Source organism: Gobio gobio (assembly GCF_949357685.1).
Source record: "Gobio gobio genome assembly, chromosome: 11".
NCBI lineage: Eukaryota > Metazoa > Chordata > Actinopteri > Cypriniformes > Gobionidae > Gobio > Gobio gobio.
In genome coordinates this window covers 52,916,130-52,934,151 of record NC_137104.1, presented here as the reverse complement: position 1 = coordinate 52,934,151, position 18,022 = coordinate 52,916,130, and the positions used below count along the sequence as shown (strand labels likewise).

General features: G+C 38.9%; 1 protein-coding gene across 1 annotated transcript in view; it reads left to right on the top strand.

Moving 5' to 3' along the window:
* Positions 1–18,022, top strand: part of trpn1 (transient receptor potential cation channel, subfamily N, member 1) — a gene marked incomplete at its 5' end in the record, with an annotated part of 93,872 nt that overhangs the window by 57,147 nt on the left and 18,703 nt on the right. The window contains 12 exons of the mRNA XM_079828465.1: positions 94–222; positions 331–447; positions 3,178–3,276; positions 3,944–4,144; positions 4,220–4,318; positions 7,331–7,537; positions 12,240–12,341; positions 12,409–12,507; positions 12,622–12,783; positions 14,221–14,328; positions 14,409–14,606; positions 17,768–17,974. Of these exons, the coding sequence (XP_079684591.1) occupies positions 94–222; positions 331–447; positions 3,178–3,276; positions 3,944–4,144; positions 4,220–4,318; positions 7,331–7,537; positions 12,240–12,341; positions 12,409–12,507; positions 12,622–12,783; positions 14,221–14,328; positions 14,409–14,606; positions 17,768–17,974 (1,728 nt within the window). The remainder of the gene's footprint in view (positions 1–93; positions 223–330; positions 448–3,177; positions 3,277–3,943; positions 4,145–4,219; positions 4,319–7,330; positions 7,538–12,239; positions 12,342–12,408; positions 12,508–12,621; positions 12,784–14,220; positions 14,329–14,408; positions 14,607–17,767; positions 17,975–18,022) is intronic.

Here is an 18,022-nt window from a genome sequence, read left to right as displayed (position 1 = left end):
TGATCATGACGTGATAAACTACAACTGCACCTGAGACAAATGAAGCCCAGCATGCTTTGCTTGTGTGTGGTGGTGTTTTGGCGCCCCCTGCAGAACGGCGAGACGCCACTGCACCTGGCAGCCGAGCTCAGGAGGGACGCAGTGCATCGGGCGGACGAGGACATCTGCATCATCAAGATCCTGATGGAGCATCATGCTGACATCACTGCCGCCACCCGACAGGTGTGTGTGTGTCGGACAGTCACATGATGCATGTTTGAGGACGCACATTTTTAAACAGATCTGATCAGTTTGCAGAAAGTTAGTTTTCTGAACACGTTGCTTACTCAGAGTGGAGAGACGCCTCTTCATTACAGCGCCAGGGTGGGAAATACTGCCGTTCTTCAGGAGATGCTCCAGAACGTCCCCGCCAACCAGCTCCAGACTGCCATCAACAAACACGCCAAGGTACGACCCAGCACAGAAGATCTCAGAGCCATCTGGCACCTTATTAAAGGGACACTTCACCCAAAAATAACAATGCTGTCCTCAAGTTGTTCCAAACTTGGATGCATTTCTTTCTTCTGCTGAACACAAGTGATGATATTTTGAAGAACATGTTATAATTATAATTATAATTGGGTGAATGTTGATTTTTGGATGTGAACTATCCCTTTAAGGACATGTTCTACAGCTGAATAGACTGAAATGTTTTCTTTTCTTGTACTTAAAACAATTTATCATCTTATTAAACATGCAAAAATGTTGATTATTTTTACTTTACTTTTTTGGGAAAAATGTCCCCAAACACTTATAAAATGGTTTTGCTAGTGTTATTTTAGTATTTTTTTATATATTATTATAGTTTATATTAATATTGTTATCTATCGCTCTATCTGACGTTCTATCGTTCTTCTATCGTGTTATCTATCTATCTATCTATCTATCTATCTATCTATCTATCTATCTATCTATCTATCTATCTATCTATCTATCTATCTATCTATCTATCTATCTATCTATCGTTCTATCTATCGTTCTATCTATCTATCTATCTATCTATCTATCTATCTATCTATCTATCTATCTATCTATCTATCTATCTATCTATCTATCTATCTATCTATCGTTCTATCTATCGTTCTATCTATCGTTCTATCTATCGTTCTATCGTTCTATCGTTCTATCATTCTTCTTTCGTGCTATCTATCGCTTTATCTATCTATCGTTCTTCTACAGGGAGTGCAGAATTATTTGGCACGTTGATTTTCTGATCATATTTTTTTTCCAGGCACATTTGACCAATTCCAAACCACAGTAATCCTAATAACTACTATTAATTTAGTATTTAATAATGTATAAGTGATATATAATTGTTCATGAAGGCTGGAAATGAAAAACACCTTATATTCAGGTGTGCAGAATTATTAGGCATGTTTTCTTTTACAGATAAATTGAGCCAAAAAAGAGATTTAACTCAAAAAGTATTAAATGCCCATGAGAAGGATGCAATACTAATGCAATACTAGACATTGCAGTTAAGGCATGACCATTGGACAGTGAAATGCTCGTTGGGTCAGCAGGATCTGACAAAAACAGGTGGTGAAGAAAAGACACCTGTTAACTGCAAAAGAATTAAGAATTAAGGTGAAGAATTAAGGGTGAAACCATCAGGAACCCTTTAGTCTCCAGCGCCACCATTTTCCAGAGCTGAACCTACCTGGAGTCTCCAGAAGTGAAGGTGTCAGGATCTCAGAGACTTCAGTTAGGTAAAGAATCCTAAAAAATGACCCCCACTAGATAAGAATCACAAGCTGAAGTGTTGTAAAATACATGAAGAAGGTTTTTTTATAGGCTTTATGGACAGATAGGTTGAGAATGACTCTTGAAGGACCAGCACCACATCCTCTAGTACCACTGTTTGAAGAATTCATCTTCCAGAATCTGGCAGGACGTTTTGGGAGTTCATTTTTAGTCCATCTCTGCAAAACGGACTTCAGGATGGACTAAAATGAACTCCCAAAACGTACTGCCAGATTCTGGAAGATGAATTCTTCAAACAGTGGTACTAGAGGATGTGGTGCTGGTCCTTCAAGAGTCACTCTCAACCTATAAAACCTATAAACGCTGAGTTAAATCTCTTTTTTGGCTCAATTTATCTGTAAAAGAAAACATGCCTAATAATTCTGCACACCTGAATATAAGGTGTTTTTCATTTCCAGCCTTCATGAACAATTATATATCACTTATACATTATTAAATACTAAATCAATAGTAGTTATTAGGATTACTGTGGTTTGGAATTGGTCAAATGTGCCTGGAAAAAAAAATATGATCAGAAAATCAACGTGCCTAATAATTCTGCACTCCCTGTATTTTTGGGGGCACTTCACCCAAAAATAAAAATTCTGTCCTCAAGTTGTTACAAACTTGTATGAATTTCTTTCTTCTGCTGACCACAAAAGAAGATATTTTGAAGAACATGTTATAATTATTATATAATTATAATTATAATTGGGTGAATGTTGATTTTTGGGTGTGAACTATCCCTTTAAGGACATGTTCTTCAGCTGAATAGACTGAAATGTTTTTTTTTCTTGTACTTAAACATGCAATTTATCATCTTATTAAACATGCAAAAATTTTATTTTTACTTTACTTTCTTGGGAAAAATGTCCCAAACACTAATAAAATGGTTTTGCTAGTGTTATTTTAGCATTTTTTATATATTATTATAATTTATATTAATATTATTATTAAGGTTTTGTTTTTATATTTTCAATTTCTATTTAATTAAATTTTTAGTGGTCATTTATGGCCTTATGTCACTTTTAAATATTACTTTTTAGGTTACATTTATGTCTATTTTATACATTTTTAGGTTTAATTAAATTTTTGTTTGAGTTTTAGCTAAGTTTTATTTATTTCCAGTTAGTAATTGAAATGCTTAAACTTATTTCAATCTAATAATATTGTAATAATATGATTATATTATATAATAGTAATTATTATATAGTAATATAATATTTAGTTTTATTTTAATTAACAAAAATGTTTTTAATAGTTTTAGCTAGTTAATAACCCTGGATGCAAACTGCTGTTATTGTGCATGTTTTCTGTCAGTAACTGTTTCTGTCTGTTTGGCGTAACTGAAGTTGAGCTTGTGTATTGATGTGTTTGTTCATATGTATGACACAGAACGGCTGGTCGCCGCTGCTATTGGCCGCAGAGCAGGGTCACACAGAGGTCGTGAGGGTCCTGCTGCTGAACAATGCCAGAGTGGACGTGTTTGATAAGGTCAGAGAGTCTACTATAGTATTGTTCATATACTCAGGAGATTATTTATATTTATATATTCATACTACTCAAATACTGTAAATATGTTCATAATCTGTAAATGCTTATTCTGACTAAACGTAACTGTGACCATATATTTTTTATACTATTTTTCATATTTTTATTCTTAGAATTTGTATTACTATGTTCTTGTTGAGTTTGTATTGTATATATGCACTGGAAGCTTCAGCACCAAGAAAAATTCCTTGTGTGTGCAAGCACAATTGTCAATAAAGCTCTTTCTGATTCTGATTCTGATTTCTGATTCTGATATACCATTATAGATTCAGATATGCTAATGAGCGTTTGGTTTCTGACATGCACTGTAAGCGATCGACCAATCACAACAGACTGAGCCATCTGACCAATCAGAGCAGGGGTTTAGAGAGGCTGAATCCTTTATCAAACCATTTCAGACACTGTGAGAAAAGAGCTGGTGCTGCAGTGTAAATTATGAGGAAATCACTTTTGACCTTAGATGCGTGTAAACCTATAGTAGGAGAGCCCAAAAAAGTAGAACCTTTAAAATATGATAATGGGGCATTTTTGTTACATAAAAGCCTTTTATTTTGAGACTTTCAGTTTTTTATGATTCTGAATCCATGTTTGTAATGTGAAATATCAACAGGAGGGGAAGGCCGCCATCCATCTGGCTGCAGAGCAAGGTCATCAAGACATCGTGGATATCCTGCTGTCCCATAAGGCCTTTGTGAACGCCAAGACCAAACTGGGCCTGACGCCTCTGCACCTCAGCGCTCAGAGCGGGTCGGCGCGGCTCGTCCGGCTTCTGGTGGAGACCCATCAGGCCAGTGTTGATGCTCTCTCTCTGGTAAGAGCCGGGCTTGTGCAGAGATAACGTGATCTTAAAGCCAGAGAGACTCAACTGGATGTCTGTTGTTCACAGAGAAAGCAGACGCCTCTTCATTTAGCAGCCGTCAGCGGGCAGCTGGACGTTTGCAGCAGTCTGTTAAACCTGAAAGCGGACATCACTGCCGCAGATATCGTGAGTGACATGGCACAGCTGTAAATATGAAACAATAAATACAGGTGCTGGTCATATAATTAGAATATCATCAAAAAGTGAAACTTGTATATTATATTCATTCATTACACACAGACTGATATATTTCAAATGTTTATTTCTTTTAATTTTGATGATTATAACTGACAACTAAGGAAAATCCCAAATTCAGTATCTCAGAAAATTAGAATATTACTTAAGACCAATACAAAGAAAGGATTTTTAGAAATCTTGTCCAACTGAAATGTATGAGCATGTCCAGCACTCAATACTTAGTTGGGGCTCCTTTTGCCTGAATTAAGGCCCGGGTATACTTCGGCCGTCCGCGTTCGTGCACCGCCCGCATGACGTAATTTTCGTCACTCGGAGGACTCGCGGCCGGCCGCACACCCCGTCCGCGCGCAGCCCAAATTTTGTGACCGCGCGGACGGTCCGCGTTTAACAGCGCATGCGCCAGCAGTACAGAAGAGTCCACTAGGTGGCAATAAACACAGTATTGAGCACAGTGTTCAGCCGTCGAAGAAGAGTGTGCAAAGACCGGTTTAAAAACAACACGCTTGGAAAAAAAAGAGAGAATTTTTGATTCTTCAGTGTTTCTTCCAAACTATGTAGCAATGGTGGATGCACTACAGTTCTTCTCCGATCATGCCCAGCCAATTTCCCGTTGATGACAGGACTCAGTGCTGCCCTCCGATGTCTGGTGGAGCATAGACACTTTTTTACTGCGCATGTGTCGAACGCGATCCTCCGCGCGCATCCGTTGTGTAGTATACTTTGAAAGACGCGCGGACAGGGCTGCGCGCGTGACGCGTCCGGGCGCGGTAAGTGAAGTATACCCGGGCCTTTACTGCAGCGATGCGGCGTGGCATGAGGAGATCAGTCTGTGGCTCTGCTCAGGTGTTATGAGAGTCCAGGTTGCTCTGCTAATGGCCTTCAGCTCTTCTGCATTGTTGGGTCTGGCATATCGCATCTTCCTCTTCACAATACCCCATAGATTTGCTATGGAGTTAAAGTCAGGCGATTTTGCTGGCCAATTAAGAACAGGGATACCATGGTCCTTAAACCAGGCACTGGTTGCTTTGGCACTGTGTGCAGGTGCCAAGTCCTGTTGGAAAATGAAATCTGCATCTCCATAAGGTTGGTCAGCAGCAGGAAGCATGAAGTGCCCTAAAACTCCCTGGTATACGGCTGTGTTGACCTTGGACCTCAGAAAACACAGTGGACCAACACCAGCAGATGACATGGCACCCCAAACCATCACTGACTGTGGAAACTCTACACTGGACCTCAAGCAACGTGGATTGTGTGCCTCTCCTCTCTTCCTCCAGACTCTGGGACCCTGATTTCCAATGTAAATGCAAAATTTACTTTCATCAGAGAACATAACTTTGGACCACTCAGCAGCAGTCCAGTCTTTAGCCCAGTTGAGACGCTTCTGACGCTGTCTGTTGTTCAAGAGTGGCTTGACACAAAGAATGCGACAGCTGAAACCCATGTCTTGCATACGTCTGTGCGTAGAGGTTCTTGAAGCTCTGACTCCAGCTCCAGGCCACTCATTGTGAATCTCCCCCACATTTTTGAATGGGTTTTGTTTCACAATCCTCTCCAGGGTGCGGTTATCCCTATTGCTTGTACACTTTTTTCTACCACATCTTTTCCTTCCCTTCGCCTCTCTATTAATGTGATTGGACACAGATCTCTGTGAACAGTCAGCCTCTTTTGCAATGACCTTTTGTGTCTCGCCCTTGTGCAAGGTGTCAATGGTTGTCTTTTGGACAACTGCCAAGTCAGCAGTCTTCCCCATGATTGTGTAGCTTACAGAGCTAGACTGAGAGACCATTTAAAGGCCTTTGCAGGTGTTTTTAGTTAATTAGCTGATTAGAGTGTGGCACCAGGTGTCTTAAATATTCAACCTTTTCACAATATTCTAATTTTCTGAGATACTGAATTTGGGATTTTCCTTAGTTGTCAGTTATAATCATCAAAATTAAAAGAAATAAACATTTGACATATATCAGTCTCTGTGTAATGAATGAATATAATATACAAGTTTAACTTTTTTGAATGGAATTAGTGAAATAAATCCACTTTTTGATGATATTCTAATTATATGACCAGCACCTGTAATATATTTAGTTATCTTGATTCATGAATTCAGATAGCATCACGTATCCACACTCAAATCCACCTATATTATGATTTGACTAGAGATGCACCGATGTATCGGCCGCTGATATTTATCAGCAGATTTTTGATCAATTTACAAACATCGGCATATCGGCTATAGCATATATATACTACGCGATATATACTAGTGTCTGTGAATATTAAGTCGCAAAAAGACTGTTTAAATATGAATCCTGCATGTTTCTGTGTGAATGAATGGCGCAGACGCACAGTTTAATTTACCTCACACACACACACACACACACACACTGAAACTTGCAGTGTTTTTCAGCCTCTGCCACCTCAATATGAATGCATCTCCAGTCACTTCATGAGCATTTTACCGTTTCATCCCACAAAATGTATCATCATATCATAAACGCACACAGGAACTCGAAGGTCTTCACGGCAACCCGTCAAAATAAAAGTCCAGTTTAACAAAGTAATTGTGACAGAAATATATTAATTTTGTACAGAAGAGCTACGTCTCAATGTCTCTAATATATGTATTTAATTTATACAGTGAATAATTAATTAATGTTACATTATTACTTACATTAATAAACATCATAACAAAAACAATAAACACTTTACTATAAGGTTTTATATGTTAACATTAACATGTCTGAATACATTTTGGTTTGACTGTAATTCATATTTAAATGATTATCATGTAAATGCACCTTTGTCATGCTACTTCTGATGCACCTTATGTAAATGCAGTATAAGATATTAATAAATCTTTACATGTTATGGTTTGGCTTCTCATCTTCCTCCAGTCCTGTTTTTCCAATCCCTACAGATAATTGATCATTGCTTGTGTTTCAGCGCGGACAGACTCCTCTTCATCTGGCGGCGGAGAACGATCACTCTGAGGTGGTGAAGCTGTTCTTGAGGCACAGGCCTGAGTTAGCCACACTAGCCAACATGGAGGGCGCGACCTGCACACACATCGCTGCGGCCAAAGGCAGCGCGGCGGTCATCAGAGAACTGCTCATGTTCAATCAAGGGGGACCGCTCACACTCAATAACAAGGTCAGAAGGTCAAGGGTTAAAGGGCACCGCCGGTCAGGAAATGACATGTATTATTTTAGTATCTTTGGCTGTGTTCACACTGCAGGGCTTAATGCTCAATTCCGATTTTTTTTTAAAATGCGATTTTTTTGCAAGGCCGTTCACATTTCCAATTAAATGCGACCTTTTGTGATCTCCTGTGTGAACGTGAAATGACCCAGAAGTGACCCGCATGCGCAGAAGAGTACTCAACGGTCAACGACGTCACTTGTTGTTTACGGAAGTAGCCAAATATGGGTGTCAGCATTGGAGTTCGTTTAGCTTTATTAAAGTTATTTTCGCAACGGAGCCAGCACCATTACAACCTTCTCATGTTAAGAAGAAAATTAAAAAAGAGGAGGAGAGCAAGGTTTTTGGCCATGGCGTTTTGTGGAGCAGTGGTAGCAACGTCGGTACAGAGAAACGTGTGTGTGCGGAGTCGCAGCCAGGAGTGGTGGGATACTGATGTGAGTGGCTTTACTGATACCGAATTCGTCAGTAACTTCAGAATGACCAGATCCACCTTCAATTATGTTTGCGAGCGCCTTCAACTAACTTTGTCACGGGAAGAGACACGTCTGCGGCGGCCCATAACAGTGCAGAAACGCGTTGGAGTTGGAGTGTATTGGCTAGCAACAGGTGCGTACTTCTTTTATTGGCGGTTAGCAACTATTTCTTGTGCATTACCGCCACCACTGGACTGGAGTAAGGAACGGGAGTTACAATGATGACGTTTGTCGCGTATCAACGACGTGCGGGTCGGATACATGTGACCTGGCAGTTCAGACTGAAGACGCATTTCAAAAGATCGGATATGTATCGGATTTGGACCACATACCCAAGTGGCCTGGGTCGCATTTGAAAAGATCGGATCTGTGTCGTTCAGACTGTCATGAAAAGATCAGATACAGGTCGCATAAGGGAATTGGGTCGTTTCAGCCTGCAGTGTGAACGCAGCCTATGAGATACTATTTAACATTGCATAACGCTGCAGTCCGTAGTTTTTCCTGTTTGTCGCCATCTCTGTTTGAAATGTGCAAGTGCAGTTATTCGTGGAATTATCAACTTTACGCGAATTGTGCCTCGGCACGGCATAGCGCGGAGGAATCCAATGTTATGATCCAATCCAATGGTGTGGATACTGTCATTCAGAATCACAGATGATACTTTTTGGAAGTATGACCAACATAATAATTTTCAAAAATGAACAAGTAAGTAGAAAACATCCATTTTTGTTCTGACCAACTAAGGGGGAAAAAGCATTGTAATAAATCGCTATGATCAAATCTAACGATCGCTTATCACGTCAAACCGTGCAAATTATACTTTGTTTTCAAATCAGCATTGCGTGACTACATTTAAAGGGGCACTTCAGCGCTGGGAAGATGAATGTGTATTTAAACTGGGTCATTTATGTAGTAGAAATTTGAAATTATTTTTGAATTTGGTGCCTTCTAGACCGAGAAAAGACAGAAAATGTATTTTTGTCTAATGTGCATGAAAGACAACAACTCCCAGAATGCACTTGCTTCGCTGCCCTACAAAGCCACGGCTATTGGTTATCACTTGCCCACCGCAGCACCGCCCCCAACGTCGTTTTGATATTCATAGTAATACAATCAATCATTTCGTTCAGTTAGAGAATAAACACTACAATTAAAAACTGAACGTGTCTTTTCAATAAAGTGTGAGTGAGCCGAACGAAAGTCACGGCACAGACGCAGCAGAAGACAGATTTCATTCATCACGAGAAGAGCTGAGTAGAGCTGAGGGAAGCGCGGCAGTCATTCTCGGCTCGTGTCCAGTCTGGCGCGTTATCAGATTGCATATGGAAGCTAAACTTTCATAGGAATTCATTGAAAAGTTGAAACACTCACTTTGCTCCGTACCGCTCCGTTATGAATGCCTGATCCGAGCGGCAGCGGCCGAGCACATTTACCTTCTGTGCGTGAGATCCCTCCCCTGTGGGCGGGTTGATAACATGCAGAACAGCTCCAGTAGTCTCTAGCCAAAATGACGATATTTGCGTCATCGGAGGATTTTTTCCAGAAATAAAATGCATAATTCTCTCGTCTCAGGGGGACATGAGGGGGGAAAGTACCATAATTTGAAAATACTACCGGGTTTCTACGTATACAAAGCTTAAAGGGTTAGTTCACCCAAAAATGAAAATTCTGTCATTAATGACTTACCCTCATGTCGTTCGACACCCGTCAGACCTCCGTTCATCTTCAGAACACAAATGAAGATATTTTAGTGTAAATCTGATGGCTCTGAAAGGCCTCCATTGGCACAATGCACGGTTCACTCTCAAGACCCTTAAAAGACACTAAAGACGTCGTTACAAGGTCCATCTCACTACAGTGGTTCTAAAATAACTTTATGGAGTGACGAGAATAGTTTTTGTGCGCAAAAAAACCCTAAATAACGACTTATATAGTGATGACGATTTCAAAACACGGCCTCATGAAGCTTCGAAGCGTTATGAATCAGTGAGTCGAATCATGATTCGGATCGTGTCAAACCGCCAAACTGCTGAAATCGCGTGACTTTGGCGATCCAAACTGCTGAATCGACTCACTGATTCATAACGCTTCAAAGCTTCTTGATGCTGTGTTTTGAAATCGTCATCACTATATAAGTCGTTATTTAGGGTTTTTTTTGCGCACAAAAACTATTCTCGTCACTCCATAAAGTTATTGTAGAAGCACTGTAGAGAGATGGACTTTGTAATGACGTCTTTAGTGCCTTTTAAGGGTCTTGAGAGTGAACCGTGCATTGTGCCAATGGAGGCCTTTCAGAGCCATCAGATTTCAACTAAAATATCTTCATTTGTGTTCTGAAGATGAACGGAGGTCTGACGGGTGTCGAACGACATGAGGGTAAGTAATTAATGACAGAATTTTCATTTTTGGGTTAACTAACCCTTTAATGCTAAATCACTGAAGTGACCCTTTAATGTGTATTAGGCTACCTGTAGTTCAGTTTCCATTTCTGTGTAGTCTAATTTCTAACTGTCATACCAACAAATTTATTTGGATTAGAGGTGAATTGCTCCGTCTCATAGCTAGCACTAAATAATTGATATTTACCATAATGCACAGAACAAAACGAGAAAGGCACAACAAAGAAAACTCCCTAACTGTATGAATTAAGCGAACAAGTGTGCTTCTGTTACATAATTTAACCTTTGAAATGTCTTACTGGTCCAGTAGAAAAAAAGCTGTCTCTGCGTCCGTTTTGAACCTCTTTAAAACACAGAGTTCACGCCTCCTTTCAAACGCCCTTTTGGGCCCGGTTGCAGTCTCTGAAAGTCCAAAGTCTTTTGCATTTTACAACGGGTGAATCTCCAGTTGTCACTGATGATTGTCGTTTGAACCTTTCTGGATCCGCCATCAAATGAAAGAGTGCTGTGAGAAAAGGCTATAAATCTCCACCTCCAACATCCTCACACGCAATACTAGCCGGGACACCTTCTTTATGTGTATAGATGTGACGTAATGACGCAAAGACATGCTTGAATTTCCCGCGGAAATCCACCAGTACCACTGGAAGTAAACCAGTTCTACCGTTGTAAAGCGAGCTATGTAAGCAGTTTTGAACACTTGCTGGTTATGTACTTGCTAAAAAAAAAATTTTACCCAAAAAAGTTACGGACTGCAGCTTTAATGAAAAGGAGAAGTTTTTATTTCTGTATTTTTATTATTATTTAAAAATTTGTTTAATATATATATATATATATATATATATATAAATCGCATCCAAAATAAAAGTTTGTGTTTACATAATATATGTGTGTGTACTCTGTTAATTATTATTTATATATAAATACACACACATTCATGTATATATTTAAGAAATATTTGCATGTATATACTGTATATACATTTATATAATCTATAATATATATAAATATAAATGTTTTATATATATATATATATATATATATAAAAAAAAAATCTTAAATATATACATGCTTGTGTGTGTATTTATATATAAATAATAATTAACAGAGTACACACACATATATTATGTAAACACAAACTTTTATTTTGGATGCGATTAATCGCGATTAATCTTTTGACAGCCCTAATATATGTGTGTTTTATTTTTTTTATTTCACATTTTCATTTTATTACAAGTTTAACTAAATGAACATTTAAAAAAAGTCGGAAACTAGCTGAAATAAAATACGTTTTTTATATTTTATTTCTGTTAACATGTTTTATTTCAAGTAACGAAAATGTTTTTCATGGTTTTATATTTATTGTTTAAAAGTTATTTTAGTACATCATATTAAACTAATTTAAAATAATAATTAAAATAATCCAGCTGAATAAAATATGTTTTAGTTTTTTTTTTCAGTAAACGTTTATTTTATTTCAAGTAACTAAATATGAATAATAAATACATTTCATGGTTTTAACTTCTTATAATATGTCTATATAGTGTTTATTCATTTTTATTTCAGTTTTAGACATTTTATTACATCCAGTTAAAACTAAATGAAAATGAGGAATGTTGCCTTGGCAACCAGCTAAAATCAAATACAATAAAATATCAAAAATAATTGAAATTGGAATTTTTTTTATTTCAGTTCATGTTTGTTTTATTTAATGTAACTAAAATAGTTTGTTTGTGGTTTTTAGATATGTTCTTTCTAACTGAAGCGAACTCTTTCTAGGCTAACGGCTTGTGTCCGCTGCATCTGGCTGCCGCTGGCGGACACACGGAGGTGGTGAAGGTGCTTCTGGAGGCCGGAGCTTCAGTGACGGAGGAGGATGTGGTGAGTTTGACAAATGAGAAGTTGAATAAAGAACATTGATAATTATACTGACCTTTGACCCTTTCAGGAGGGCATGACGGCCATTCATTTGGCAGCCAAGAACGGACACACTCATATTCTGGAGGTGCTGAAAGGAAGCGTTTCACTGAAGATCCAAAGCTCCAAGGTGCTTCTTATGAACACCCCTGCTTATAAACCAAGCAGAACAGAACTGTTGTAATGTGAGTGAACCGTGTGTGTGTGTGTGTGTGTGTGTGTGTGTGTGTGTGTGTGTGTGTAGACAGGGTTAACCGCTCTGCATGTGGCAGCCCGTTTCGGACAGGTGGACTTTGTGAGAGAAATCCTGACTAAAGTTCCAGCCACGATACGCAGCGAATTCCCCACCAACAGAGGCCACAGCAGCGGCAGAGACGAGGTGAAGAGACAGCAGCCGCTAGCTGAGGTGACACACTCTCACTCAATTCAGCTAAATATGTGTATTTATACAGCGCTTTTCACAATATATGATGTTTCAAAGCAGCTGCACAGAAAAGGCTCACACAGAAAATTACTATTTGAAAATATGACTTTATTACTCTTAAAAAAAGTGGGAACATTCCCATGAAATCATTTTGTCTTTGTTTTATATACGTTTAAGTTATCCCTGAAGTATTTATGCATACATATATACATAAATATATACATATTTTACACAGTCAAGTTTAATTCAATATAACAGTGAAATCTTAAAAATAAATATTGTTATACAAATGTAATAATCTACTATTATTATTTAATGTATTATTATATGTATTTTAATCAATTCATTATATTATATTATAATTTTTCATATTTTAATAAATCAATTCAATATATATTTATAATTTTATAATCTTTAAAACATGAATAAAACATTTTCTGCAATAGTAATTCCTTTGTAAATGCATTGGTTAAATTAAAAGTGTGTAAATGCACTTATTCATGGTATATATACTGTATATGCTATAAAATATTAGTATAAAATATTAAATATGGTCTCTCAAAACAAGTCCCAATATCTTATGGAAAATTTCCTTCTCAAGCAAATCTGTCCTGTTTTAAGGATATTTGACTGTTGACTAACATTTGAAGTCAGATATTTACTGTGTGTGTGTGTGTGTGTGTGTGTGTGTGTGTGTGTGTGTGTGTGTGTGTGTGTGTGTGTGTGTGTGTGTGTGTGTGTGTGTGTGTGTGTGTGTGTGTGTGTGTGTGTGTGTGTGTGTGTGTGTGTGTGTGTGTGTGTGTGTGTGTGTGTTTGTTTTTGTGATTTATGAGGACACAAATTTGTATAATGACACTGGTATTATGATGTAAACATGAAATATGAGGACATTTCATATGTCCTCATATTTAAAATAGCTTTAAAAACAAACTAAACGATGTTTAAACAAAAACATACTAAAAAAATGCAGAATGTTTCCTGTGATGGGTAGGTTTAGGGGTAGTGTGTGTGTGTGTGTGTGTGTGTGTGTGTGTGTGTGTGTGTGTGTGTGTGTGTGTGTGTGTGTGTGTGTGTGTGTGTGTGTGTGTGTGTGTGTGTGTGTGTGTGTGTGTGTGTGTGTGTGTGTGTGTGTGTGTGTGTGTGTGTGTGTGTGTGTGTGTGTGTGTGTGTGATGGGTAGGTTTAGGGATAGTGTAGGTGGATATAATGTACAGTTTGTACAGTATAAAAACCATTACGCCTATGGAATGTCCTCACTTAGATGGCAAAACAAACCTGTGTGTGTGTGTGTGTGATGGGTAGGTTTAGGGATAGTGTAGAGGGATAGAATGTACAGTTTTACAGTATAAAAACCATTACGCCTATGGAATGTCCTCACTTAGATGGCAAAACAAACCTGTGTGTGTGTGTGTGTGTTCAGTCAGGTTACACTCCTCTGCACCTGGCGGCTCAGTCCGGTCATGAGAGCGTGGTTCGGTTGCTGCTGAATTCTCCTGGCGTTCAGGCTGATGCAAAAACACACATTCAGGCAAGAGATGAGAAGCGCGGCTGCGGTTTGAGCGTGATGTGAGAGCGCGGTAGTGACCGGCCGACCCTCGTGTGTTTCAGGGCTCCAGTCCTCTCCACCTGGCGGCTCAGAGCGGACACACGGCTGTGGTGGGACTGTTGCTCAGCCGCTCTGCGTCTCTGCTGCACCTGACCGACAAACGGGGACGCACCTGTCTGCATCTGGCCGCCGCACACGGACACGTGCCCATGGTGAGAGTCCTGCTGGGACAGGGGGCGGAAATCAATCACACCGACATGGTGAGAAGAAAATCCACACACGAGAACTCTTTAATATCTCAGCTGTACCTCATAGACAGAGTGAGTGAGCTGAAATCTCAGTAGCGCCTCAAACTGTGCTTAGATTTGCCACTATTTGATATTATAAAGTCTAATTATATTCCTGTGATCCAGAGGTGGACAGTAACTAAGTACATTTACTTGAGTACTGTACTTAAGCACACTTTTTGAGTATCTGTACTTTCCTTGAGTAGTATAGTTTCTGGAAACTTATGACTTTTACTTCACTACATTTGAAAGACAAATATCGTACTTTTTACTTCACTACATTTCTATCAAGGCCCTCGAAGTAGAAAGTCGTAGCCGCTTTGAAAGTCAGTGGATGATTTGTTTTCTTCTTTAATTCGGGATTTGGTTTTTTTTTTTGCAGACAGCCTATCAGTAATCACTCTTGTAGGATCACATGAAGTTCAATGATTTCCAAGTATTTTTTGAACACCAATCAATTGATGGCAAAATAGAAGGCGGCAGTTCCCAGACGCAGTGTGCGCAAACATGGTCATACTGAAAAGTTAAAATTCAGAAGAGCAGATGTGGATAAGTCTTAAAAAGTGCGATGACACTGTAGTATCTTAGGGTTGCATATATATTTAAATTAAAAATGCTCAATAGGGAATTGTGGGTATTAATATTTAGGGATTTATGATTAATCATAACGGGTTATAATCTAATCACAAATCTCCAAAATCACCCAAAAGGGGAATACCTAACTTCGGTATTTATGCAATATATAATATATATATATATATATATGGTTAACAACAATTTATTGCAATTAACTACAGATATATCTATATTAAATAATCACAGAATAACCTCTAGAGAATTGATTCAAAATTCCTCTCCGTTCCGTTTAAAGTACGAGCTGTAATTCTTTATCCACTCACAAGGTCTATTCTTCCTACCCAATTTTTGGGAAGTTTATCCCTCTGGCCACAAAGGACAAACTTTCCGAGTTATGGTATTAATTAAAGCATTTAACGATGCTTATAAGAGCTTGTAGCTTAGATCTGACATTAAAGGGACTCGTGTTCTGTGAGCAACACAATGACATATCATGGTTTTAATAAAGATTAATACTACGATTACATATGACTAAATAAAGGATACATGTATATACAGAATAATGGAAAGTAAAGAAGGAGGATGAGGAGAGGGAAAGGAAGAAGGGTATGATCGTGTCCGATCCGACACCTTCCCGAACATAACCACTAGAGCCAGCAAGAACCATATCACCTTAAACAGGGGTGCAATCTTCAAACGCATCTAAATTTCGATAGAATTGATACTTGCATGGTTTCTTTGTGTTGTGTAAAGCAAGATGCGTGCGTTGGCGTTTCTCAGTGTTTGTGCGTTGAAGCGCTCTCTCCGTTTGGTCCTTCCGGAGCTTAGTCGGTCCGCGGGAGATTTAAAGGGGTTCAGAAACGAGTGTCTTGGAAGGGAAAGTTCATCTCGTCCAAGCTAAGTTCCTCGGTCTGGTGGAGCGCGCCGCTGACTGTGTCGCGGAGCGCGTCGATCTTCAAAGGAAACAACAGCTTGGCTGAGATGACCAATCGTTGGTGTGAATTTCAGGCGGGAGAGAGTTTCTTTGTTCGGACTTTATTACTCAATGGAATGTTCTTGCTGGAAGCCAGAACTAGTAAAGTTTCACTCCAAAAGGACTAAACATACTGGCGGTACATCTCATAATCATATACTTTGCACCATGGTTTAAAGACATAAAAGCAGTGCATCTTCTATACAGAGCCATTTTGAGCGTTTAAGATAGCTCTTACATCACGCAAACATAAGAAATATAGGGAGCATGCATATACTTAAGAAATCATCATATATGTAATTTCTGGGATAGTTTAATTAGCGGCTAAATTAAGAGGAATGCTTGTGTATGTGTGTGTTAAGGTCATTCCCCGGCCATTCTAGACTGAAGGGTGAGGTAGGTGTCCTGGCTGATTAGAATCTGATTGAAGCTCAAAAAGGGCCATCATAGTATCTTCTGGTCACACTCTAGCTGGTCATTAACCAGTCGGTGGTGCAATTTGACTCAGACTTGTTGGAGCCATTGGAGCAGGGATTTAATTTATATGCAGAGCTGTTTGGAGGAAAGCATCTCTGATGTTCCTCCAAACGACTCACCACTTTGATCCCATGAGAGAGACACTCCAGACGCTACAACACAAAAGCGCACACAGAAAGCTGCCTCTCAGACGCCAGACCACAAGTACTGAATTTTAGTCTATTGAATCTACTAAAATCTTATTATAGTCAATTAAAACTAGACTAAAACTAAAACAATTCAGATGCCTAAAATGTTGTAGTCAAAAGACTGACTAAAACTAAATCAAAATTTGCTGTGGTATGAAGTATGGTCGCTCAAAGGATTTTTATAGATTTACGCGCCAAGTTGCCATAGCCTTGTGGATACAACGCTAACGCTTAGGTAACGTTCAACAATGATGTTAGTTAGCATGCACAAACGACGTAGTTGGACTAATAATGTTAACTGAAGTCCTTTCAGAAATGTTTTTACATAATCCTGTCAAATAAACACAAATGTAGAAACCTTTCTTTTCTAGTATAATTTTGACTTTGATTAGAGCTTTGAACTTATTTAAATACTTGCTTAAAAGTTACAAAGGTAAAAATAAGTTCAAGGTATGCTAGCATGTCAGATGGAGCATGACTGGCTTAAACCACCATGATGGAACAGCGTGCATTCATACAACAATGCAACGATAATAATGCGTTTACTTTTACTTTTGATACTTAAGTACTTTTAAAAGCAAGTACTTCTGTACTTTTACTTAAGTAAAAATCTATCTTTACAACTTTCACTTGTAATGGAGTAATATTTAACTAATAGTACTTTTACTTTTACTCAAGTAATGGGGTTGTGTACTTAAAAGTCCACCTCTGCTGTGATCAAAGCTGAATTTTCAGCATCATTACTCCAGTCTTCAGTCACATGATCTTTCAGAAATCACTCTAATATGATGATTTGATGATGATTAATAATGGCTCTTAATATATTACTGCCACTTCTGATGACTGTAATGCATGTTCTTGACTGTTAGAGGAATGCTAACGCTGTACTGTGGATTGAGCTGTGGTCTGTCTGTCCTCAGGGCGGATGGACGGCGCTGCATTACGGTGCTCAGGCCGGCTGTCTGGAGGTTGTGTCTCTGCTGGTGGAGAGCGGAGCGGCCCCGTGTGCCGAGTGCCGAGCCGGACGGACCCCACTGCAGCTCGCCACTCAGGAGAACCACGAGACCGCCGTCATCTTCCTGCTCAGAAGAGAGAAGAACACACTCCGTCTGCTGGACGACAAGAAGGTCAGACTGTCTGTCTGTCTGTCTATCGTTCTGTCTGTATGTCTGTCT